At 45.2% G+C, this 23969-nt stretch overlaps 1 protein-coding gene across 10 annotated transcripts in view; it reads right to left on the bottom strand.

The window, feature by feature from the left end:
- Nucleotides 1-23969, bottom strand: part of ARHGAP32 (Rho GTPase activating protein 32) — a 368515-nt gene that overhangs the window by 21838 nt on the left and 322708 nt on the right. For all 10 annotated transcript variants that reach the window (XM_038753686.1, XM_038753688.1, XM_038753690.1 and 7 more), the window contains 3 exons: nt 20986-21135; nt 5725-5827; nt 198-342 (listed from right to left, as the gene is read on the bottom strand). In XM_038753686.1, coding sequence (XP_038609614.1) covers nt 198-342; nt 5725-5827; nt 20986-21135 — 398 coding nt within the window. The remainder of the gene's footprint in view (nt 1-197; nt 343-5724; nt 5828-20985; nt 21136-23969) is intronic.

Below are 23969 nucleotides of genomic sequence, written 5' to 3'. Positions count from 1 at the left end.
GGGAATCATTTGCTGCTATAATTGCTACTTGGGTTTGGCTAGATCATTCCCTACCCTGTTATTTATCTTCTGAACATATCCATAATAAAGCAGCTCAACTCGTCTGGAACGTCTGTTTCACCAGCGTAGTCCCCCTTCCCCCTACCCCGTCCCCTCCCTCCACCCCCCAGCCCAAACCCACCAGAGCTTGCACTTACTGAGAACTTCTCATAGAGTTGGTAAGTGAGTAGTGGATTTGGCAGCTCCCTGAAGTACAGCTTACAGAGGGAGCCCACGGAATGGATATCCTGCACATAAGGTTCTTTAGTCAGGTCGGGAATGTGTTCTGAATCAAACTCGTGGCTACAAGAAAGCAGAGGTCAGGAGAAGAAAATCCCTAGTTAGTTACCCAAAGAAAGTAGAGGCCTAGTTGGAAGGTAGAAAGAAAACCTCAAAAGAGCCGGGGCTGGAAGAATTCAGTATGGGCTTCTGGGTGAACCCTTCTCTCAAATGGGGTTACCTCCTCGGGAAATGTGCTTGGCAGCTTGAACAGGTGATGCGGGAGACCTGAATTCAGCTGCTCTGAAATAGGGTCAGGGCCTCCCAGGGAAGGATTTGTGGTCCAGCTTCAACTTCAGCATGGATTCTGGCCATAAGAGTAGCAGAAGTGGTAGCAACAGGAGAAATAACAGTAATAGCAGCAGTAATAGTAGCAGCAGCATTTACTGAGTGTCCACATGGTGCAGTGCACTGTAAGAGACACTTGAGAAGTAGAGAATGAAGTGACAACTCCCCTGCCCACGAGGAGCTTACACTCTAACAGAGGAGATAAACAATAATATTTATTACTCAAGTGCTCAAAATACAGGTTGTTTACTCATATCTACATTAGTGCTGGGGAGGGAAATAAGTTCAAAGTGCTACTGAAGGGATGTTATGGCACAGGGTACAGGCAGAGTAATCAGGGAAGGCTTGTTGGAGGAAGTGGGGTTTGAGGAAGGCTCTGAATGTGGGGAGAGCTGGGACCTGTCTGATGTGGAGAGAGAGGCAGTTCCAAGCCAAGGGAAGAGCACGCGTGAGCGGACAGGGTTGGGAGAGTAGAAAGCAAGATATGTAGAAGGTTGTCCATGGCCCCAAACGGAAGTAGCCTGGCAACCCTCTGTCCCTCAGACTGACAGAGGGACTTCTAGGCACTGCAGGCAGAGCAACCAGAGTTTGGGGCCAAAGGTCCTCGGTGGACCAGGAGTCACTGATAGGAAACCTACTGTGTGTGCAACAGAGATTCCTCGGCCACAAGCTGTGCAACTCAGCAACTCTCTGGTGGTGAGAAGGAAAGAACCCAGAAACCACATGAAGAAATTCCCTGCCCAGCCCTGGTTTTTGCAAAGAGAAAAACCCAGCGCATAAATGTCTGTGAAACAAAAGCTGGGTTCGGATGCCAAGGCTGGCTTCGGTTGACTCCCCACTGGAATCTGTGCATGGAAATAGCTGTTTCCAATTAGAAGACATAGATTCGCGGGGTGAAGGGCTCTGAGTCAACAAGCTATGGGGATTCGTGCATGGTCCTCTGAATCTGAAGGCCCTGGCTCCCTGCCCAACAACTAGCTATTGGATGCTTAACAAAAAAGACAAAGAGGGGCTTATACCCTGCTGCAAATGGTATTCCACAGATACAGTCCGTTCTCCAAACTAGCACCCTGTGGCCCCTTCGCTGACCAAATATCCACCTATATTTTTTATCCACCATTCTGCTTCCTCCCAAACTCCTCACCACCTACCACCCACTCTCACTTGCTGACTAACTCATTCCCCGTTCATTAGGCATGCACTCTCCAGATCCTTTTCCTTGCCGTTTTTTCTTTCTCATTTTTCCCTCTTCCATTTTCTTTTGGGCCCTTTCTTCTCCCCTCTTAAATTAAAAAAACCCCGAAAAACTCAATATTGTGAAGACACTATGAGGGTTAGAAGTACTTGCAGGTGTGTTTAAATCTGTGTGGCATTTGTAACTGTGCAGAAATAAGGGTGTGTTTCTAGGACAGAGTGTGTTGTCTGTTGCTTGTTCAGAGACTTAAGCCTTTAGGGTTCCTTTTTTAGGGGCTGGGGTAGGGTCTGTTGCATGGAAGCAAGATGGGGAGTAGAGCGGCTTCTGCGGCTCTGAGAAGCAGCAGCTTATGGCCTGCTGCCATCTCTGAAGAAGAGGAGGAAAGAGAATGGAGAGGCCCGGGGGCTGTGGTCAGTAAATCCCTCTGTGACTTTGGCAGCTTTGCGGCTCCTCTCCTTTCCCTACAGCTGATGAGGTCCCTCATCAGGTCTTTGCCCAAGCAGGTCCCAGGCCTCAGGAATGAGCAGTGTGGTATGAGTAGTGATCTCTGGCTTCTCTGCCCGCACTGGGTAAACCCGAAGGCTCCCACTGCCAGAGAGGTTGGCCTCTGGCCCTGAGGGGGCAGTAGGAATCCCCGGCAGCAGTAAGCCCTGCTGATTAGATGAATTTTCCCCTTTCACAGCTACAGAGGTAGCAGCGGGCACTATTCCAACCTAACTCAAGGGTGAATGTGGGACTGGGAAAAGTGAGTAGGAAGGAGGCGAAACGAAACCGACTCCTCACACGTTTCTGCCTGGGCCCGGCTCCACCCTCTACGACCTCACCCTGCTCCAACAGCCAGCCAGGAGAGAGCAGGCAGCCCAGGTCCAGGCAGATGGCACTAAGGATACCGTATCGGGTCATGAGTTCTGGAGCCCATTTTACTCACTTTAAGAGAAGAGGCACCATCACTAAGCAACACAGGAAGGAACAAGGCACAGAGAAAAACAATGCAATATGAATGGAAAGAATAAAATCTAATATTCTTTCTCCCCATGACATCACTGGCCACAAAAAATAGCGTTTAGGGGCTTTCCATTTTTCACTTATTCAGTTAGAGGCTATATGACCTGCTTAGGACTTTCCATTTTTCATTTACTCAGAGGCTAGCTGACCTTTACAAGCACCTTTTAGTTCCAGATTTTACTTGTGTTGGGAAAGAAATCTGAGAGAGAAGGTTCTGAAACACCTGGCTCATTCTGGGGGAAATTTCCTAATGTGGTTTCAGGGAACTAGTGTCTAGCTCCACATCCCCAGCTGGGCCCACTGCTCTGGTCTCTCCCCTATTCCCTCCCTCTGGCAGCATCATGGCGGCCTCCTCCTCACATCTGATATCAGCAATCAAAGAGTACAAGGCACTTCCTTTATATCTTCATTTCTTTTTTGGTGAAAAACTGAAGAATAAGTGGTCTAAAATCTTTTGATTGTGACTGGTTGTAGAAAGTGGGCTCAGGTACTGGTTTTGGGGTGGCTAGCTGGGAGGAGATGGCAGGAACAGTATGTGGAAAAAGCCAAGGGCACTACAGCTGTATTTACAGACACAAGCCTGAGAAGTACCAACCATCCAGCTTTCTGGGAAGCAAACATGGAGGAAATGTGGTGCCATAACAGCTCAGCTGAGACTTGACTCAATCATAGGCATAGAAAGGGTCATGGAAACAATAACAAAAAAAAACCCATCCACCATTCCTGAGGGGGGACTCTAATAGACACACCCCATATATCACAGGCACCTGAGCACTGAATGTATTTTATACCTACCTTCAGAATATAAGCTTGGTGTGGGCAGGGAATATCTCTGTTTATTATTTTGTACTCTCCCAAGCGCTTAGTACAGTGTTCTGCACAAAGTAAGTGCTTAAAACAATTGAATGAATGAACGTATGTACGTTGATTTATATTTTCAATTACTTCTTCAGCTATTTCACACAGAGACATTTTCACCACTAGCTTCCTCCAGCTCCCACTGTTTGTAAATTGTTTGTGTTTGGTTGGCTTCCCCAATAAATTGTAAGCCTCCTCCAGGCCTACTGCTGCTGTTGGACTTTCCCAAGCACACAGTACAGTGCTTAATTGGGACTCGGTAAATGATTGAAGTGTGAAGCTATATTTGAATGTATGAGAACGGAGGGTCATAAGGAGAGAGAGAAGGATTAATCAACCATAGTATTTATTAAGAAGCACCTATTATGCGTCAAAGATTAAAGTACTGCTTTTACTGAATAGATAAAAAGGTCTGGGCAGGGAACATGTCTACCAAAGCTCTTGTACTGTGCTCTCTCAAGTGTTTAGTATGGTGTTCTGCACACAGTAAGTACTTAATAAATGCCATTAAAAATACCATTGATTGATTAGTAGTTATCAGGTCCTCCATGTGGATCAGCCATAGAGTCTAGAGACCAAGATCATACTCTTGTCTCCTACCTCCTTCTAATACTACTACAACTAATAATAATGGTATTTGTTAAGCGCTTACTATGTGCCCGGTGCTGTACTAAGTTCTGGGGTAGATAGAAGCTAATCAGGTCCCTGTCCCTCATAGGGTTCACCATCCTAATCCCCATTTAACAGCTGAGGGAACTGAAGCACAGAGAGGTCAAATGACTTGCCTTCGGTCACACAGCAGACAAATGACAGAGTCGGATTAGAACTCAGGTCCTTCTGACTCCCAGGCCCGTGCTCTATCCACTAGGCCTTGCTGCTTCTCTCCCTCTAGTTCCAAGGGGTGAATGGGGGTTGGGGAGGCCCTTCAGAGAGACGTGGTGGTCCTCCAAATGGCCTAGCTAGACTAGGGTTTCTGCCACACATTTATCTCTGTCCAGTCCCCTCCCTGTCCAGCGAGGTCTGGGGAACACACATCTGCAGCATCTGTTACTTCCTTGGCCACTACTGGACTCTAGTCATTCAGCCAACCACTTGTTGATGAGGCAACAGGACTTAGTCAGGGTCAACAAGTCTGAACCCAGAGGAGGCTACTGAGTCTTGGACCATGGAACGTTTCATGGATTATTTTTAATTGGAGGCCTAAAGCAACAGGGCTAACACTAGAAACCCAAGCAAACCCACAAAATAAACATGGTTGCCTCAGAAGGCTTAGACTCAACAGACAGGCTAGCCAGTTATGGTTTTTATTGGCTGCTTCTTCGAGTCCATAAAGTATTGCTCCAGAGTGACAAAGCATACACGACGGTAGTTTCTAGAAACAGGCTTCTTTTAGATAGAACCGCTCCCCTACATCTCCCCCGGCTCTTAGGTATGAAAAAAGGAACCTCTCCTGGAAAGTCTCTCGGAATTGGGTGAGATCCTAAAGCTGTACCAAGCTGGTTAGAACAGTGCTCTGCACACAGGAAGCACTCAATAAATACCACCGATTGACTGACTGAGGTTGCTAAGGAAGTAATTGAGAAGTAGCATGGCCTAGTGGATCGAGCATGGGCCTAGGAGTCAAAGGACCTGGGTATTAATTTCGGCTCCACCCGTTCCTAATATGTGACCTTGAGCAAGTCACTTAACATTTCTGTGTCTGTTACCTCATTTGTAAAATGGGGATTTAGACTGTGAGCCCCATGTGGGACAAGAACTGTGTCTGATCTGATTAACTTTAATCTACCACAGCACTTAGAACAGTACTTGCAACACAGTGAGCGGTTAACAAGTACATTATTATTATACTTGGGGCTGCACCTTGGGCCCTCATTCTACCACCCTACCTGCCCCCACCGCTCCATTCCCAGCCCACCTCCACGTGTAGCCCTACACCCCAAAATCTGCAATCACCGTCCTGCCGGATTCAAGTTGGAAGATGAGTGTGTTTAAATAAGGGGTGCTAGGGAGAGGAAAAACCAAAAAAAAAGCCCAGTTGAGGAGAAGGTGGAAAGTATTACCGTAGTCTCTGGATGTTGGAGGCGACCCCTGAGAGACGGTATATTCCATCCACGATGCCATATCTCTCAATGAATGAAGTGCAGCTCTGAAGAACTTGGGGCACTAAAGAGAAGAAAAGAAAATCGTGTAAGGTGAGCTGAGTGTTCAAATCATGTGCGTGCTCTGGGAAGGTTACTGAGAAGCCACGGTGAGTGTCTTTTTCAGACCTCCCCTATTGGCTCACCCTCCTGAAAGGTGAACTGCCAACACTGCATTCCTCCTGATTATCTTTCTAAATTATCAAGAGACCCTACATGAGAACAGGAAGGCCTAGCAGGTGTAGAATCACCCATTCTCCAGGGCACTCGAAGGTCCCTGAACATGCTATTGAGGGGCAAAGGAAAAAAAAAACCTTCATTTCACAGATGTGCTTATTCATTTCAGTCACAGATAAAGGTACATAAAAACCTTGGCATGTGCGCTTCTCAATGGGCTGCATCCCTGCCCGCCACCCTCACTGCACTCCAGGCCCTGGCAGAACAGACACGGCGGGCAGGGACAAGAGTGCGTGTAGCACCATGAAAAACACCAGCACTAGAATCAGCTCCTCCTTACAGGGAATTGGTCCTGAAGTCTCAGGGCCCAGGCTCACCTGTCATTCCCAAAAGATGAATGCTTATCAGCTCTTGTTTGATGAGTTAAATAAGTGGCACTTAGTGAGGAGATTTAACACCAACACCCGCATATAGCAAATGACTGGTACTGGCTGTGCTCAGGAGCGGACAGGGCAACACTCGCCAGCCCAGGTAGAACACCACCTGTGAGCACAGCCAAGAAAATGTTCGCAATCCCAAGCAGAACAATGCTCATGAGCACAGGCAAGATAATGCTCATGGACACAGTGAGGGCAACATTCATGACCCTGGCAGGATGATACCTCTCACCCACATCCTACCTCTGGTCTGGAACACCCTACCTCCTCATATCAGACAATTACTCTCCCTCTCTTCAAAACCTCATTGAGGGTACATCTCCTCCAAGAAGCCTTCCCTAAGCCCTCCTCTCATCTTCTCTCACTTCCTTCTGCACCACTCTTATTTGCTCCTTCATTCATGCTAACTGCCACACCCCTTCCTTCTGAATTCTGTTTCTTCATTTACAAAGGTGATATTCATTTATATTAATGTCTGTGTCCCCCTCTAGACTGTAAGTTCATTGTGGGTGAGGGAACATGTCTGTTAACTCTGTTGTACTCTCCCAAGCGCTTAGTACAGTGCTCTGCACATAGTAAGTGCTCTATAGATACCAATGATTGATTAATTGCCAATGACTGTGAGCATAGGCAGGGCAATGCTTTCCTCCAAGGTTCTCGTCCCCCAACTCTACATTACCCATTTGCTGCTCTAAGTGAGTAGTGCGGAGTGAGGGAAGGCGGGGATGGCAATGGGCATCAAAGAACCAAAGATCAGGGAAGAGGACTGGGGAGGAGAATAAAAACTGTGGGAGCAGGTGCCCATAAAGAGACAGACAACCAAGTTCCTCTTTGTCTGGGTTCTGTGCATTAAGACTGAGGGGAAAAGGAGGAGGGAAACAATAGGGCAAGAGCAGAAAGATAAGTTGGCCGGGGAGGAGGAGAAGAAGAGATGGGTGGGGATGGACAGAATTGAAGAGAAGGAGGAGAGAGAGAGAAATTCAAGAGGGCAGAGGTATAGGGCTCTGAACACAGTAAGTGCTCAATAAATACCACTGACTGATAGAACACTGGGAGAGGCAGGGAGAGAGAAAAGGGAAGACCCCCTGAGAGCGGGGCAGGCACAAAGAAAAGGGGGTGAGGGGGAGGCAGAGTATGAGAGACACAGACACACACACACACACACACTGCACAAATCAGGTAATAATAATAATAATGATGGCATTTATTAAGCGTTTACTATGTGCAAAGCACTGTACTAAGCGCTGGGGAGGTTACAAGGTGATCAGGTTCTCCCATGGGGGGGGGCTCACAGTCTTAATCCCTATTTTACAGATGAGGTAACTGAGGCCCAGAGAAGTGAAGTGACTTGCCCAAAGTCACACAGCTGACAATTGGTGGAGCTGAGATTTGAACCCATGACCTCTGACTCCAAAGCCCAGCTCTTTCCACTGCGCCACGCTGCTTCTCTAGGTAGAGAGGGAGAGAGAGATTGGGAGAGGGAAGAGGCGGAAGACAGGAAAGGAGATAAAAGAAACCAAACAGAAAAGGGACAAGAATACACTCCTAATCTAACCTAGGTCAGGAATAGCATGTTTAGGGAAGCACTGCAGTGCCCTTTCAAACACCCATTATCACTGGTTTGACACTGAGGCTTTGAACTCTAATTTAAAAAAGCAAGAAGACTTGGAGCCACAGGTCCTCCCAAAACTTTATTTACCCATAGTCAAGTCTTCTCCTTCACCAAATCTTCTAACAAGCATGCTAATGAGGGACATCATTTACATTTTATCTTTCTTTCCTCTAAGAACTCACTGGCGGAGGTGCAAATTAGCACAGAAATATCCCCAAAGGAGGAAGACAGAGGGAGAAGCAAAGTGCCTAAATTATCTATACAGTGGGTGGATCAGGCCCAAAATGACAGAGAATTGGCTGTATTTCAAAAAATATAGTGTTTGGAAGAGGCTCCGCTATTATTAAGATAGTGATTATTGTTTATTCAGTCAGGCATGGAGCCCTCCTTCAGGGTACCCCCCTACCCTGGGCTCAAGAGTATCATATGTCAGCAATAAGGTGAACTGCTACAAAGCTTTGGCCTCTTGGCTACTTAATAAACTATCCTGGACAGAAATACAGCTGCTGAGCTGAATGCCACACATATCAAATGGATATACCAAGTTTAATGGTCACCAGCATGGAAACAATAAATGGAAAACCCAGGTCTGTGCAGCTCATGGCTATGCTTCCAAATAAAGATTCCCACAACCTTATCTGTCTATTCTAACCTTTAGCTAAAACAGCCACCCAGTAACTCCCAAAATAAGAAGCCCCCTAATCAGGAAGGTGTGAAGTTAATGATTAAACTTCAGATTTAAGGAACTCCCAAGGGAACTACTAAATGCATGAGGATGGATATATGCCTTTCCATCCCTGAGCTGAAATTAGACAGCTTCCCCCTCCTGTTGTTCATTTCTTGCTCTGCTGAAAGAGTGAAGTGGGATGGGAAGGGAAGGGACTTTTTCTGTCACATGGCTGTCCCTTGGAACTGAGGAATGATGCCTCAATAGGATGGTAAGCTCCTTGTCAGCAGGGATTGCGTCTACCAGCTGTTGTACTATACTTTCCCCAGCACTTAGTACAGTTCTTGGCACACAGTAAAAGCTCAAGAAACACTATCAACTGAATAAGGACTACTGATTTGGAGGCTCCAAGGAAGGAGTCTGAATTCAGGGAAGCAGCATGACATAGTGGATAGAGCACGGGCCTGGGAGTCAGAAAGCTGTGAGTTCTAATCCTGACCTTGCCACTAATCTGCTCTGTGAACTTGGGCAAGTCACTTTACTTCTCTGGACCTCATTTACCTCATCAGTAAAACGTAGATTGAGACTATGAACCCCATGTTGGACAGGGGCTGTGTCCAACCTGATTTGCTTGTATCTGTCTCAGTGATTAATACAGTGCCTGGAATATAGTAAGCATTTAAACACCACAATTATTATTAATTTTGGCCTGCAAGGGTGCTCCTCAATACAAAATTGGCCAAAACTCAGTTCAATCCTGGTCCAAGGACCAGCTCAAGTTTTCTAAACTGGGTGGAATCCCATATACTGATCCTCTAAGAAGTCAATGATCACATATCCTTCCATCTACTTTGGACTGTGTCAGGTCCTGAAACAAAGCAAGTGCCCTTTGACCCTTGACTTGGACTCTCAAGTGTTCCTGCTCTGCACATAGTAAATGCTCAGTAAATACCACTGCTGGTGATGAGGAAGATAGCTCAGCAGTAACTGCTAACTGAAAGGCAATTCAGCAGCTGGGAGAGAATATTGCCAACTTGTACTTCCCAAGCGCTTAGTACAGTGCTCTGCACACAGTAAGCGCTCAATAAATACGATTGCAGGAATGAATGAATATTGCTTAAAAAAAGTCAAGTCTGGTCATTCTCACTTAAAGACAAGTCTTCTCCAAATCGCTCCCAAATTAAACTCACCAGAATTTGTCAGAAGTTAAGAAAAGGTTTGAGACAAAAGTGAAATTCATCAAATCCAGGCAGTGCCTATGGTTTTCACTTTCCCAAACTTTTGGCCCAGAGCCCTCTGGAACTGACCAAGAAGGTTATAAAGCTTAAAAATAAAAGACAGTGACACCCTGAGGCTCTTCAGAATAATCATAATAATAATAATAATAATAATAATGGCATTTATTAAGCACTTACTATGTGCAAAGCACTGTTCTAAGCACTGGGGAGGTTACAAAGTGATCAGGTTGTCCCACGGGGGGCTCACAGTCTTCATCCCCATTTTACAGATGAGGGAACTGAGGCCCAGAGAAGTTAAGTGACTTGCCCAAAGTCACACAGCTGACTAGTGGAGGAGCTGGGATTAGAACCCATGACCTCTGACTCCAAAGCCCGGGCTCTTTCCACTGAGCCACGCTGCTTCTCTGGTGATCGTTATTCACCTTTATTGGTGCCGGGAGGCAAGACCGGCCGAGTCCGCGGCCCAAGCGGGTGGGCAGCGTCCGTCAGTCCCGGCTGGTTGGAATCCTTACTAAATAAACTCATTCAACCAAAGAGCCCAATCTCAGCTCTGAAATTGGGGTAAGGTTTTTAGAAATGGAAAATTATTTGGTGTTACAGTCCTCACGGGTCCTCGGAAAATTTTGCTGCGATAAATATTTAATGTAAAAAGAGAGGGATAGAAAGGGTATTGGCTCCTATTTTACATGTGCTACTTATTCCTGGATTCATTAAAAAAAGTCTACCTCACAATATAAATTGGATGTTTTGTGCTTGAAAAATACCTCTCATATCATAGTCGGCAACTGCTCCATATGGGAAATTAAAGTCATTGTGACTAAGTAGGATTTAGAAGCATCTGCCCCATTCAACACTAAGAATGAGGTATACTCTTTGAAGGGGTTAAGGAACCATGCTGGGCTTTCTTCACCAAGCAAATAATACATTTCAAAACCATCCATTTGTTAATCAACCTGAGAGTTCTGTGAGGTCTTTTTAATCTCCATTACTTGGCCTGGTCAAACTTACTCAGTAGTGATGGTGGCATGGTTGGGATTAGAAAAGGATTTCTGGGCAAGGGTGGCGAGCCCAGGTTGTACCTCCAAGAGTCATTTTGAACCACAGCACTGAGGACTTTATGCTATCTGAACCCCTTGGTATTTTGGTACGTGAGTCTTGGCACCATCTATAACACCAGTCTCCTCAACATCTAACCCAGGCAATTCATGTGCAGTCAATTCTAAGGAACGTCCAAGGGTCCCTGATGAAAGCATGGTTTTCATTAATCTCTGAAAACAATTATGAAAGAGCTTATCCCAATATAACTTGAGCCACAATTTAAAACAATAAAAGTTTTCAATAGCTCACACTCTGAAGGCCTTTCAAATAAGACTGAGTGAAGCCTGGGTTCAGATACGCAGTTAAGATCTACTCAATTAGGGTGAGTGGTAAGGCAGCAATGTCCATGACATAATCCTCGATAGTCAGCTCAAGCGGGCCTCAGATAGACTTGACACTGTTTTTCTGAGTTACTCCCACTTAACACAACCCTACACAACAGATCAGTGGGTTGGCCACGCACATCGACAAAGCAGCGAAAAACAATTAAAACAGACCTACATAGAGCCAAATTTTATGGGTGCATTTTAATAAGGAAAAAGTTGGGATTTGTTGGGAATTCTTTTCCCCATTTTGGACGTGACCCACTACAGTGTCACGCCGTGCTTTTTACTTTGGCTCAGCTGCAATTGGACAGCTCTCCAATGTCTTCAATTCCCCACCCCTACCTGTTCTGCCTCACTGCTCGGAAGCCCGCCAACGTTTTCGACAGAAAAGATAGGCATACCATTAAGCAATGCCTTCCCCCTAATTCCCACTGCCACCTGCTCTCCCTCTCATGGCTCTTTCACCTCCTTTCCCTGCTCCGATCCCAAGCTCTCATGTTGCAATCGCACCGGTCGATGTAATCCCCAAGACAATATAACCAGATAGTCTCATCAGTATTTGGCCGATCCCTTCTGGGGGTACATTTGTAGCAGGTTGAGACTGGACTATTTAATGGGTGGCCCCAAACCTTAGGATAATATAGGGATGCCCTAGGAAGTAGTTAGGATTTGCTTTTTAGTTTGCCAGGGATGGAGGAAAATCATCTGTTTGATGAAGCCCTGTTTAGAGATTCCTCTGGCTTTTTTCCTTGTGAAGGGAGTTTTTTCTGATGGATTTCATTGAGGTGGTCTATTTGCATTCTAGGCAAATTCGTGAACAGGCAGTGTGATGAGAGAAGCAGAAGTATAGATTTAGATGTACTAAGGGTGTAAGTGCTGCCTACGCCAAAGTGAAGTCAAACCAACCAGTAGTTTTCCAAGGCCGTGCTGGCCCAACTCAGTACAACAGGACTGGGCCCATTCCACTGCCGCAACAGACCTCAGAAAACAGGGAGCATAGGGCACTGGGAAAACTTTAGGTCAGAGTGGCAGGTATTTGTGTCCATTTAGATGCTACGTGAACAGCAGCATAGCGCAATGAATAGAGTATGGGCCTGGGAGTCAGTAGGTCTTGGGTTCTAATCCTGATTCTACCACTTGTCTGACATGTGCCTGGGGCAAGTCACTTCACTTCTCTGTGCCTGTTACCTCATCTGTAAAATGGGAATTGAGACTGTGAGCCCCTCGTGGGGCAGGGACTCTGGTCAACGTGATTTCCTTGTACCCACTCCAGAGATTAGTACAGTGCGGCTTCAAGGCTCTCCATCACCTCGCCCCCTCCTACCTCACCTCCCTTCTCTCCTTCTACAGCCCAGCCTGCACCCTCCACTCCTCTGCCGCTAATCTCCTCACTGTGCCTCGTTCTCCCTTGTTTTCACCTGTCCCACCGTCGACCCCTTGCCCACGTCCTCCCCCTGGCCTGGAATGCCCTCCCTCCGCACATCCGCCAAGCTAGCTCTCTTCCTCCCTTTCAAAGCCCTACTGAGAGCTCACCTCCTCCAGGAGGCCTTCCCAGACTGAGCCCCCTCCTTCCTCTCCCCCTCCCCATCCCCCCGCCTTACCTCCTTTACCTCCCCACAGCACCTGTATATATGTCTATATGTTTGTACACATTTATTACTCTATTTATTTTACTTGTACATATTTATTCTATTTATTTTATTTTGTTAATATGTTTTGTTTTGTTGTCTGTCTCCCCCTTCTAGACTGTGAACCTGCTGTTGGGTAGGGACTGTCTCTGTGTCTTGCCAACTTGTACTTCCCAAGCACTTAGTACAGTGCTCTGCACACAGTAAGCGCTCAATAAATATGATTGAATGAATGAATTAATTAACAAATACCACAATTCATTAATTACTATAATGTGCCATTTCTCTGGGCCGATATATACAAATAAGGACTTGCTACTTTTGACATGGGAGCTTGGCCAATGGTCCTCATATCTGCCCATTACTGATCATTGCCAGTCCCCAGAGAGTCAGTTTCTAATCTGGAAGTCAGAGATGTAACGTTTCCCTCAAACACACACCAAGGTAACTACCTGCCTCTCTTCAGCACCAGAACCCAGTGGTAAGCAGGCTAGCAGAAGTCTGACCTGCTTTGGAGACTGGGGCTGTGGGGGGAGACCCGGGCCCCATCTCTGACCCCATGTCTCTCGAGACTGGAAGCTCTGCGTGGGCAGAGAATGTGTCAGTTGCACTGATATACTGTACTCACCCAAGTGCTTAGTACAGGGCTCTGCACACATTAAGCACTCAATAAATGTGACTGACTGACTGCCCGGTGGATGGAGGGGAGGGGACTCGAGGGAATCCCATTAATACATATTGGACCCAGGTGTCCCCTCTTCTGAAACCCCGGATCCTACATGGAAGCCAGATTTGCACGGGATGTTTGGGATATGAGGGTTGCCTCCCTCCTGTATCTGGGAGAGGGAAGCTCCCTGCCCCCCAGGTGCCCCACAATTTCCCTGCAGGCACAGATGGCAGGCAGGGCATGGGCTTTAAATCATAACTTTTACTCTGGAAACAGTTCAGATGACTGGAAGTTTGGATGAGTTTTTGGAATGTTACTCAGGTATGTAAAAGTTCAACTGTATTTGGCTCCTAAATCAACTCTTTGGTAAATTAGAGTCAAAAGGGGAGGTAGAAGTCACCACGACCCTCATTTTTATTGCTCACTATACTTCTACATATTTGGCAAGATAGACTTAAAACTTGCAAAAAGAGTGAACGCTAGCTGTTCACAATCACCTTTAAAATTTCTAGAGGACTAGTTGGGCAATCTGAGTTTTTAGATCTTTAAAATCTCCCGAGACACAGGAGGTGAGATTTCACAACCAGCCCTCTCTTTTGCAAAAACACAATTTAAAAAAGAACTGGTCTATTTGCTCTTTTGAAGATATCTTTGGTGAACTGATTTTTGATAAAGTGTATTGCCATTGATGAAGGAATAACTTAAAAACTGAAGAGTATGGTTCTCGCTCTTTGGATATGTAGTTCTAGTTGAAGTGTGGTGCCTAGGGTTAGGGTCACCTCCACAGCTAAGGGTTTGGCTAGTCTCGAGGGCAAGTAATGTAAGTTGTAATTCAGGCTTCTTCCAGTGTGGAAGCAAACAGCATGGTGTAGTGGACAGAGCACGGACCTGAGAGTCAGAAGGTTCTGGCTTCTGTGTGACCTTGGCCAAGTCACTTCACTTCTTTGGGCCTCAGTTACCTCATCTGTAAAATGGGGATTGAGACTGTGAGCCCCACATGGAGCAAGGACCGTGTCCAACCCAATTTGATTGTAACCACCCCTGCACTTAGTACTGGCACATAGTAAGCACTTAACAAATACCATCATTCTTATTCTTACTGTACCAAGGGCCCCTGCCTGCTTCCATTCCACAGGCTAGATGCACTAGGTGAGGAGGCCAGCCCACACCCCACCCATTCTGTGTAATCTGAAGGTGGCACAAAGGCACCTGAATCAATCAATGATATTTATGGAATTCTTCATGTGTGAAGAGCACTGTACTAGTCGTTTGGGAGAGTACAATACAGTAGAGTTGGCAGACACCATCCCCGCCCTCCAGGAGCTTACAGTCTAGTTCTAGGGACAAATGGCATCAGTTTGGAGTGTAATTCACTCATGGATGTGAATGAATGTTACTCTGGGATATCTCTTCCTGAGAATGAGAGGACTTCATCTTGCTGAGTTCTGGTACTTTAAGGGCAAAGCTAGCCTTTTCCTTTCAGCCAGTTCTCTCCTTGGGGACAGGGGCTGTGTCTTCTTTGTTCTCATAACCTTGTGCGATGTCAGTGCAGTGTCTCAATCAATCAGTGATATTTATTGAGGGCTTACTGTATGAACAGCACTGTACTAAGCACTTGGGAGAGAACAACAGAGGGGGCAGACACAGTCTCTAAGCAACTCACTCACACCTGCTCAATCATATTAGTTACCTGATTGAAGGTGACTGACGGCCAATTCCAATTTCCCAAGGAGACAAAATGCAGGGCTTCAAACCTGAGAAAATCTGATAGCCCAGAGAGTTTCCAATTTTTACAGACAGAGGGGAGCAGACACACAGGAACGGTATGCAAAGTGTCTTGGAATTAACCGGCAGAACATCTGCTTCATTGGTCAAGAACAGTGTAACTGATCCCATTTGGGAAAAGATAATATCCCTGTGTGTTTGGCTCCTGTGAAAGGGAACACTAGAGAAGATTTTTAGTAGGGATTAAAGCTCATGAATCAGTGCCTGTCCATGGACTTTCAACCATGTGAGCGTGAAGGATTTCAGTCAAGCAGAACAAACTGGAAACCTTTTCAAGGGAAACAGAACAGGAGGCTAATCACTCTTCCCTAGACAGGGTGCAAGACTCCAAAACACTTTCTTCTGACAGAGAATCCCGAGAAGCCGAAGAGGCTACCATGAAATCCAAATGAAAACTAAACACCCTGTCCTTACGGCTCAGGTCAGGTGACCCCCAAAATAGCAACTGGCTCGAATCGAATGAGCTGAGATCCATGAGGGACTGATCATTTTGAACTGGAAAGAAACTATTGATTATTGAGGCAAACCACTGAAGCAAGACTCACATTGCTTCGTTTAACTCTGAAAGCCACAATTCGGGAATACTAGAGTTCTTCCAGACCACCATGAACCAACATAAGAACATGGCTAAAGCCAGCACAGAGCTATATATAAGGCAAAGGTAAAAGGAGAAGCTCTTTCAGGTTGCTACATGATCTCTCCCAGAGCGTTCGGAAAAAACTGGTTGGGGTTGTAATTTGTTCCAAGAGGGAGGTACCTGACACTTTAGAAAAATGGGGATTTAAAAGACTTGGGTACACACAGCTTTAATCACTATAACGTGAAAATCTCTGCACGAAGCTTATGATTGGGATAACGTCACTTGGCATGTGGGTCACAGAACTGAATCACTCAGCCAAACAATACTCTGGTGAGAGCTGGTTATATTCCTCCACTAGAATAATTCACACAATCTGCTCTGATCAGGGGAGATAAAGTGTTATTAACTTGAAACCAAAATCAACTAAAAAGTCCTTAGTAGAGAGTGAGTTAGGACTCCAAAGAGGCCTTATTAAATGGACCACAACTAAAATTACGTTTGAGCAGCAGTTTTGAAACTGCTAACCATGGCCATAAAGTCTAGAGAATTTTCACCCTCCCTTCACTCCCTCCAGTAAACAACTAAGGAAAATAAACAATGTGGAGGAGGAATATTTAAAAAGTTCCTGTAATCAATTCTTGTCTTTCAATTAAATGGCTTTATTAAGTTTCATAGACTTTGAATTTCCCTTTCCTCTAGACTGTAAGCCCTTGTGGGCAAGGAGCATGTCTTCCCACTCTATTCTACGAACTCTCCAAATGACTTTAGTATAGTGCTCTGCACACAGGAAGTGCTCCATAAATTCCATTGACGGATTCTCCTTTAAATGTTAGCCAAATTTATTTAAAGTGCTTTAATTCATCCTATACGTTAATAAAAGACTGGGGGATTTACTAATAGTGGCAGCAGTAATGGTATTTTGTTGACTGAGGCACTATGCTAAGTGCCGGGGAATGCAGAAGTATCAGGTTTGATCTCCCTAAAATCTCCCCTGCTCCTCTCCAACCTCTCCCTCTTTCACTCCAAAGAAACCACCCTCTCGAAGATCACAAATGAACTCCTTCTTACCAACTCCAGTAGCCTCTACTCCATATTAATCCTCCTAGACCTCCCAGCTGCTTTTAGCACTGTCAACCACCCTCTTCTCCTGGAAACATTATCCAACCTCTGCTTCACTGACACTGTCCTCTCCTGGTTAATTCATTCATTCAAACATATTTATTGAGCGCTTACTGTAGGCAAAGCACTGTACTAAGCACTTGGGAGAGTACAATATAACAACCAACAGATATTCTCTGCCCACAATGAGAAGATCACTGTCTAGTGGGGGAGGCAGACTTTAAAATACATAAATAAATAAATAAATAAATAAATAAATAAATAAATAAATAAATTACAGATAGATACATAAGTGCAGTGGGGATGGGAAGGAGGATGATTGAAGGGAGCAAGTCAGGGTGATGCCAAAGGGAGTGAGAGAAGAGGAGAGGAGTGCTTAGTCATGGAAGGCTTCTTGGAGGAGATGTGCCTTCAATAAGGCTTTGAAGTGGGGGAGAGCAACTACCTGTCTGATATGAGGAGGGAGGGTGTTCCAAGCCAGAGGTAGGATGTGGGCAACAGGTCAGCAGCGAGATGGATGCGATCAGGGTACAGTGAGGTTAGCTTTAAAGGAACAAAGTGTGCGGGCTGGCTTGTAGTAGGAGAGTAGCAAGGTGAGGTAGGAGGAGGAGTGAGGTGAGAAAGGAGGTTTCTCCTCCTGTCTCTCTGGCCACTCATTCTCAGGCTCTCTTGCAGACTCCGCCTCTGCCTCCCACCCGCAAACTCCACCTATACCCACTCCCTTGGAGGACTCATTCACACCTATAGCTTCAACTACCATCTCTATGCAGATGATTCCCAAATCTACTTCTCCAGCCCTGATCTCTCTTCCTCTGCAGCCTCGCATTTCTTCCTTCCTTCAGGACATCTGTACTTGGAAGTCCTGCTAACACCTCAAAGTGAACATTCCCAAAACAACTCCTTATCTTCCCATCTGAACTCAGTCCTCTCCCTGACTTTACTGTCACTGTAGACAGCACCACCATCTTTCCTACCTCACAAGCCCTTAACCTTGGCATTATCCTTGTCTCACCTTTCATTCAACCTACATATTCAATGTCACAATCCCGTTGGTTCAACCTTCACAACACAGCAAGAATCTGCCCTGTCCTCTCCATCCCAACTGCTACCATGTTAATCCAAGTATATATCCTAACCTGCCTTGATTACGGTCTCAGTCTCCTGTCTCTCCCTATTACAGCCCATTCTTCACTCTACCTCCAGGAGCACTTTTCTACAAAAACATTCAGTCCATACTTCCCCATTCCTCAAGAACCTCCAGTGGTTGCCCATCTACCTCTGCATCAACAGAAACTCCTTTTCATCGGCTTTAAAGCACTTAATTACCTTGCCCCTCCTAATGCAACCCAGCCCACACACTTCTCTCCTTTAAGTCCAACCTATTCACTGTACCTCGATCTTGTCTCTCTCACTCTGACCTCTTGCCCACAACCTGCCTCTGGCCTGGAACACCCTGCTTCTTCATATCCAAAAAGCATTCTTCCTACCTTCAAAGCCTTATTGAAAGCACATCTCCTCCGAGAGGTCTTCCCTGACTAAGCCCTCATTTCCTCTTTTGCCATTCCCTTCTATGTCCCACAGCACTTACATACATATCCACAATTTATTTATATTAATGTCTGTCTCCCTTTCTAGACTGTAAGCTCATTGTGGACAGGGAACATGTCTAGCAATTCTTTTATACTGTACTCTCCCAAGCACTTCGTATAGTGATCTGCACACAGTAAGCACTCAGTCAACACTCAGTCAACAAAGCACTCGGGAGCGTATAATAAAATAAAATTGGTAGGAGACTCCTTTCCTGCCCAGAGTCTAGAGGGGGAGTTAAGCAAGAAAATATTTACAAAGAGTAGAATCACAATAAATGACTGAATGTAGAACTCAATACACATATATGTATAAGTGCTGAAGATGTGTATGGATGAATTTTATGTTCTTTAGGTGGACACTGAATTGTTATGCCTCTAGGTGCTAGGAAGTCAACAGTGCAGGCTTGCTGGTGGAGTTAGGATTTAATGCTGGTGTTTGTTAAGCGCTTACTATATACCAAGCACTGTTCTAAGTGCTGGGGTAGATATAAGGTAATCAGGTTGTCCCACATGGGGCTCACAGTCTTACTCTCCATTTTACAGATGAGGTCACTGAGGCACAGAGAAGTTAAGTATCTTGCCCAAAGTCACACAGCTGACAAGTGGCGGAGCCAGGATTAGAACCCACAATGTTTGGCTCCCAAGCCCGGGATCTTTCCACTGAGCCATGCTGCTTCTTTTAGGAGGGCTTTAACAGGCTGTAAACCATTATATTACTCTTTTTGTTTGTTGCTATGTTTTGGCCTCCAAGCCTTTTCTGGTTCCAATTCTGTCTCTGTTGGCTCTTACTACTAAGGGAAAGTCTTTCTTTTACACATGACTTTGTTAACCTTATTTTAACAGTGTTTTTCACAACTGGATTAGCCTTGCCTATCCCTGTTTCCCAAGGGTATACCAAACCCTCTCAGTCAGCATAGGGAAAAGAAACCCAATAACATAATCTGCCAGGATCATCTAGTCCATTCCTCTGCCTTCAACCAGAGTTATATCCAAACAATCCCAGAGATAATGGTCATAAAACCCTGTGGAGCCCAAGACAACAAAAGCCTTGGTGAAAGTGTAAGGGCCTGTGATTAAGCTTTTGCCCAGAGGATAGAATGGCAAAATCTGGGAGACAAAATGATATCTTTTCCTTCCCCTGTTAAGATGAGCTGGTTATCGGAACTATCTCTGAAGAATGACAATTTGCAAACTCAAAAAAGGACCAAACAAATCCATTTCCATACCCCCAAGTTTTACATTAAGCAATTCACCTCTGAGAATCATTAAAATCTGAGCTTTTCCATACCTTTCCCTCAAAGCTTCATGGGTTGAACTGAAGAATTGGTATATGGCAGGAGGAGATAATTAAATGAGACTAACAACAGGTAGACTGAAGGTAGAGAGTGAACACTTGTAGCCTTAATGCTGTTACCAACTATCTCATTTTGCCTACCTCCCTTCACTCATGCTCTTCCCCAACTTGGAATTCCTTCGCTCCCCAAAGCTGACAGATCAGATTCCTTCCCACCCAACCCCGCAAAAATTTCCAGACCTTCATATCAGCCTCCCCCGATCAATTTCCAAGTTATCAAGTCATTATAAACACACACACACACAAAAAAAAAAACCTCATGTACACAACTACATGCATATATGGTTATATATACCCACCCTCAGGACTTGTAAAAACTAAATTAAAATAAATAAATGCTGGTATTTGTTAAGTGCTTACTATGTGCCAGGCACTGTACTATGCACTGGGGTAGATACAAGATAATCAGGTCCCTGAGGGGGCTTACAGTCTAAGTAGGAGGGAGAAATGGTACTGACTCTCCATTCTGCAGATGAGAGAACTGGGGCACAGAGAAGTTAAGTGACATGCCCAAGGTCACACAGCAGGAACACGGCAGAGCTGGGATCAGAACCCAGCTCCTTTAACTCCCAGGCACATGTTTTCTCCACTGGACCATATTGCTTCTCTATCCATCTATGTTGAGTCAGTTCTACATTCAATTATTTATTTAGATTACTCTGTTGGTAAATACTTTTATATCTGTCTTCCTCTACTAGACAGACGCTCCTTGTGGGCATGGAATATGACACTCCATTGTTGTATACTTTTGGAGCACTAAGTACAATGCATTGCACACTGTGGGCACTCAGTAAATGCTCTGACTTCTACTACTTTATAGTGGCACAGCAATCCTCATGATTTCCCCAACCAATATGGAGAAGATAATAATTCAAATCAAAAGTTCAGTTAAAGTTCTGCTTTTACCTTCAAAGCCAGAATTCAGGAGGTGTTCTCCCAGGTCACAGCCAAATACCCTCTCCTTCAGAATTCCCCGCTGCTTCAGTTTCTGCTTGGTTGGACGAGACTTCATGAATGTGCGTAGGAAGGTAATGAGCTTGCCGTGCTTTTTGGACACTGCAAAATGAAGAGAAAAATATTTTAGGTGGGCATCTTATAGATCGGGAGAGACACTGATAACTGAGACCACCAAGTATAAAAGGCCAGTGTCAGTGAACAGCCCCCGTTTATCTTCTCCTGCAACATATCTACAATAAGGGATTTCTGAAAACACACTGCAGCACTACCCTCTTATCTTCTTCCCATCTCTCTTAAAATAATCAGTGGTTGATTTGAGGGCTGCATTCATTTAAGGCACCTCAATGTGGACTAACAAGTGAGTAAATTCCATGTACAAAACTTGACCATTGTTACATATTGCCTTGGAAGGGAGGGCGCCTGTGGACATGGCATTTTTTTAAAAAAAAGATGAATATATTTCAGGGCTCTTGCAGTTTTCTAAAATATTCTTCTTGGTGGCTGGAAAAATTTTCTGCGGGGACATTCAAAGCACCTGGGAACGACACCAGAAGAAATGCCATTTTGATGGTCTGAATTTACCAAGTGGAAATGTGCATGTTGTAAACGGTGCTCAGAGAGATCCCACGCTACTGGGCCTCATGGAAAGACTGCAGTTTAAAACCAGTGCTAAAAAAAAAGCCCCAGTTCTACAACTTGGGCTTGGAAATATCCACTGCGAGTCAACAGCAATTTTACAGAGACAAAAAAACTGAAAGTCCTGAAGGAATCATCCTGAGTTTAACCTGAAGTAAAGAATGTTGAAATGCCATGAAAGGAAATGGGAAGTGCTGCCTAGTGGAAAAAGCCCTTGTTTTTTCAGCACTTGGTCCTGAACCCTGAGGCCAAACGGCACACTTCCCCCTCCACCCTGAAAGCTGGCTGAGTTCTGGCCCAGGTCTGGGGTGAGGACTGGCTGAAGCCAGTTCAGGCAGCAGTCTCTATCTTAACCAGATCCCAGCTCATCCATGGGAAGAAGAATGTGCTGTGATCCGAGCCCTTGAGTCCTCCCCAAAATTGGTACATCCCCCTAGATGATCTGACCGAGTTTCCCAGGGACTCTCTGGGCCATTGGTAGCCCAACACTGAATGCGGCCAGCCCTCACAGAGCTTCTCCAGACCCTAATGCGTGTTACAGGCTGACTCTAACTGGGAATTGCACATCTGGGGCTGGAACTGAACTGGCCACCGAAGGTTTGGCGGCATTTACCTGGAAGCATTTGGCAAGGAACCAGATCAGTTTTGGAATTCCATTTATTTAGATTCATGCTATGGATGCCTGTCTACATGTTTTGTCGCCTGTCTACTTGTTTTGTTGTCTGTCTCCCCGCTTCTAGACTGTGACCCTTTGTGGGCAGGGATTGTCTCTATCTGTTGCCAAATTGCACTTTCTAAGCGCTTAGTACAGTGCTCTGAACACAGTAAGCGCTCAAAAAGTACGACTGAATGAATGAATGAAGTCCCAAAACACTAGCTTTCAAACAACTCTGTCAATCACGTGCTATGGGACCTTGGCAAAATCATGACTTTGTCACAAAAATTATTTATTCATATTAATGTTGGTCTCTCCCTCTAGACTGTAAGATCATTATGGGCAGGGCATGTGTCTGCTTATTTTCTTGCATTTTAATCTCCCAAGAGCCTAGAACAGTGTTGTGCACATAGTAAGTACTCAATAAATACCACTGATTGATTGAGGCTCATTTTTCACATCGGTAACTATAAATGTGGGCAGGGATTATGTCTACCAACTCTGTCCTAGTGAGCTCTCCCAAGCACCTAATACCGTGCTCTGCACACAGTAAGCGCTCAGTAAACATATCGATTGACGTTCAATCAATGGTATTTACTGAGGGCTTACTATGTGCAGAGCACTGAACTAAGGGCTTGGAGGAGTACAAAGCAACAGAATTTGCAGGCATGTTTCCTGCCCACAACGAGCTTACAGTCTAGAGGATGATGATGGTGCCCTCCAACAAGAACCAATGGATGTGTCTCGGTCCTGCAAAGTTTCTCGGAGGAACTGATCCCCAGCCAGGCTAATAGCTTCCTCGGAGTCACTCACACTTCCAGTCAAGTTCTGCTGGGGGCAGTGAGTGAGTTGCAGGTGGGGATGCAGCCCATGGCAAAATATTTATGGTCTTTGCCCACATCAGCTGGCTACAAGCAGAACCCCGACTAGAACCTATGTCTCCAGAATCCCAGATCAATGCTCTGTCCACTGAGCCTGGGTACCTCTTGGAACAACTCAGAAGAAAAGCAAAGAACAATTGCTAAAGTCAAAAAACAGGAACGTTCATAGAGCCGTAACTGCTTTTCCCCATTAGACCGAAGTACAACCTCTTGGTTCATATTTGATTATAAAGTATGGGCCTATACTATACCAGAAATGGCTTAGATTTACTCATTAGCAATTACTGTCTACCTCTGCAACTTGGTAATAATGACCTCAGGATTTCTTGCTTAAAAATAAAAAATACCATGCCCTTACTTCAGTGGGAAAAATCTCATGGCATTTAAAAAAAATGAAAATCACAAGACACACTTGGGATGTAATGAAAACAATTTTTATCTTCTCCCACTTATGGCAAATAACACACAGAGAGGCTAAGGGAGTTAGCTGTCTGAAGTATCTACATATTTCTGGAAGGAAACCCTCAAATTTCCACATCTCTCTTCGGTAAAAGGTAAGTGCCCTTGGACCAGCCTGCCGCGCTCATTTGTATCGGGATACACAGATTTATTCCTGGCTGTTTCAAACCTAATTCTTATTCTCCTAAACCAGCCCTCCAGGAAGTTATAAAAGGATTAAAAGAGACTCAGGTTAACATCAAAAGGTCTAAATCTTTATGACCCCAATAAGTAGTTTATAACGAACTTACAACTGTAGTTTG

This window comes from Tachyglossus aculeatus, chromosome 11 (assembly GCF_015852505.1).
Source record: "Tachyglossus aculeatus isolate mTacAcu1 chromosome 11, mTacAcu1.pri, whole genome shotgun sequence".
NCBI lineage: Eukaryota > Metazoa > Chordata > Mammalia > Monotremata > Tachyglossidae > Tachyglossus > Tachyglossus aculeatus.
The sequence above is the reverse complement of the archived record's forward strand: the minus strand, read 5'-3'. Positions and strand labels throughout refer to the sequence as shown.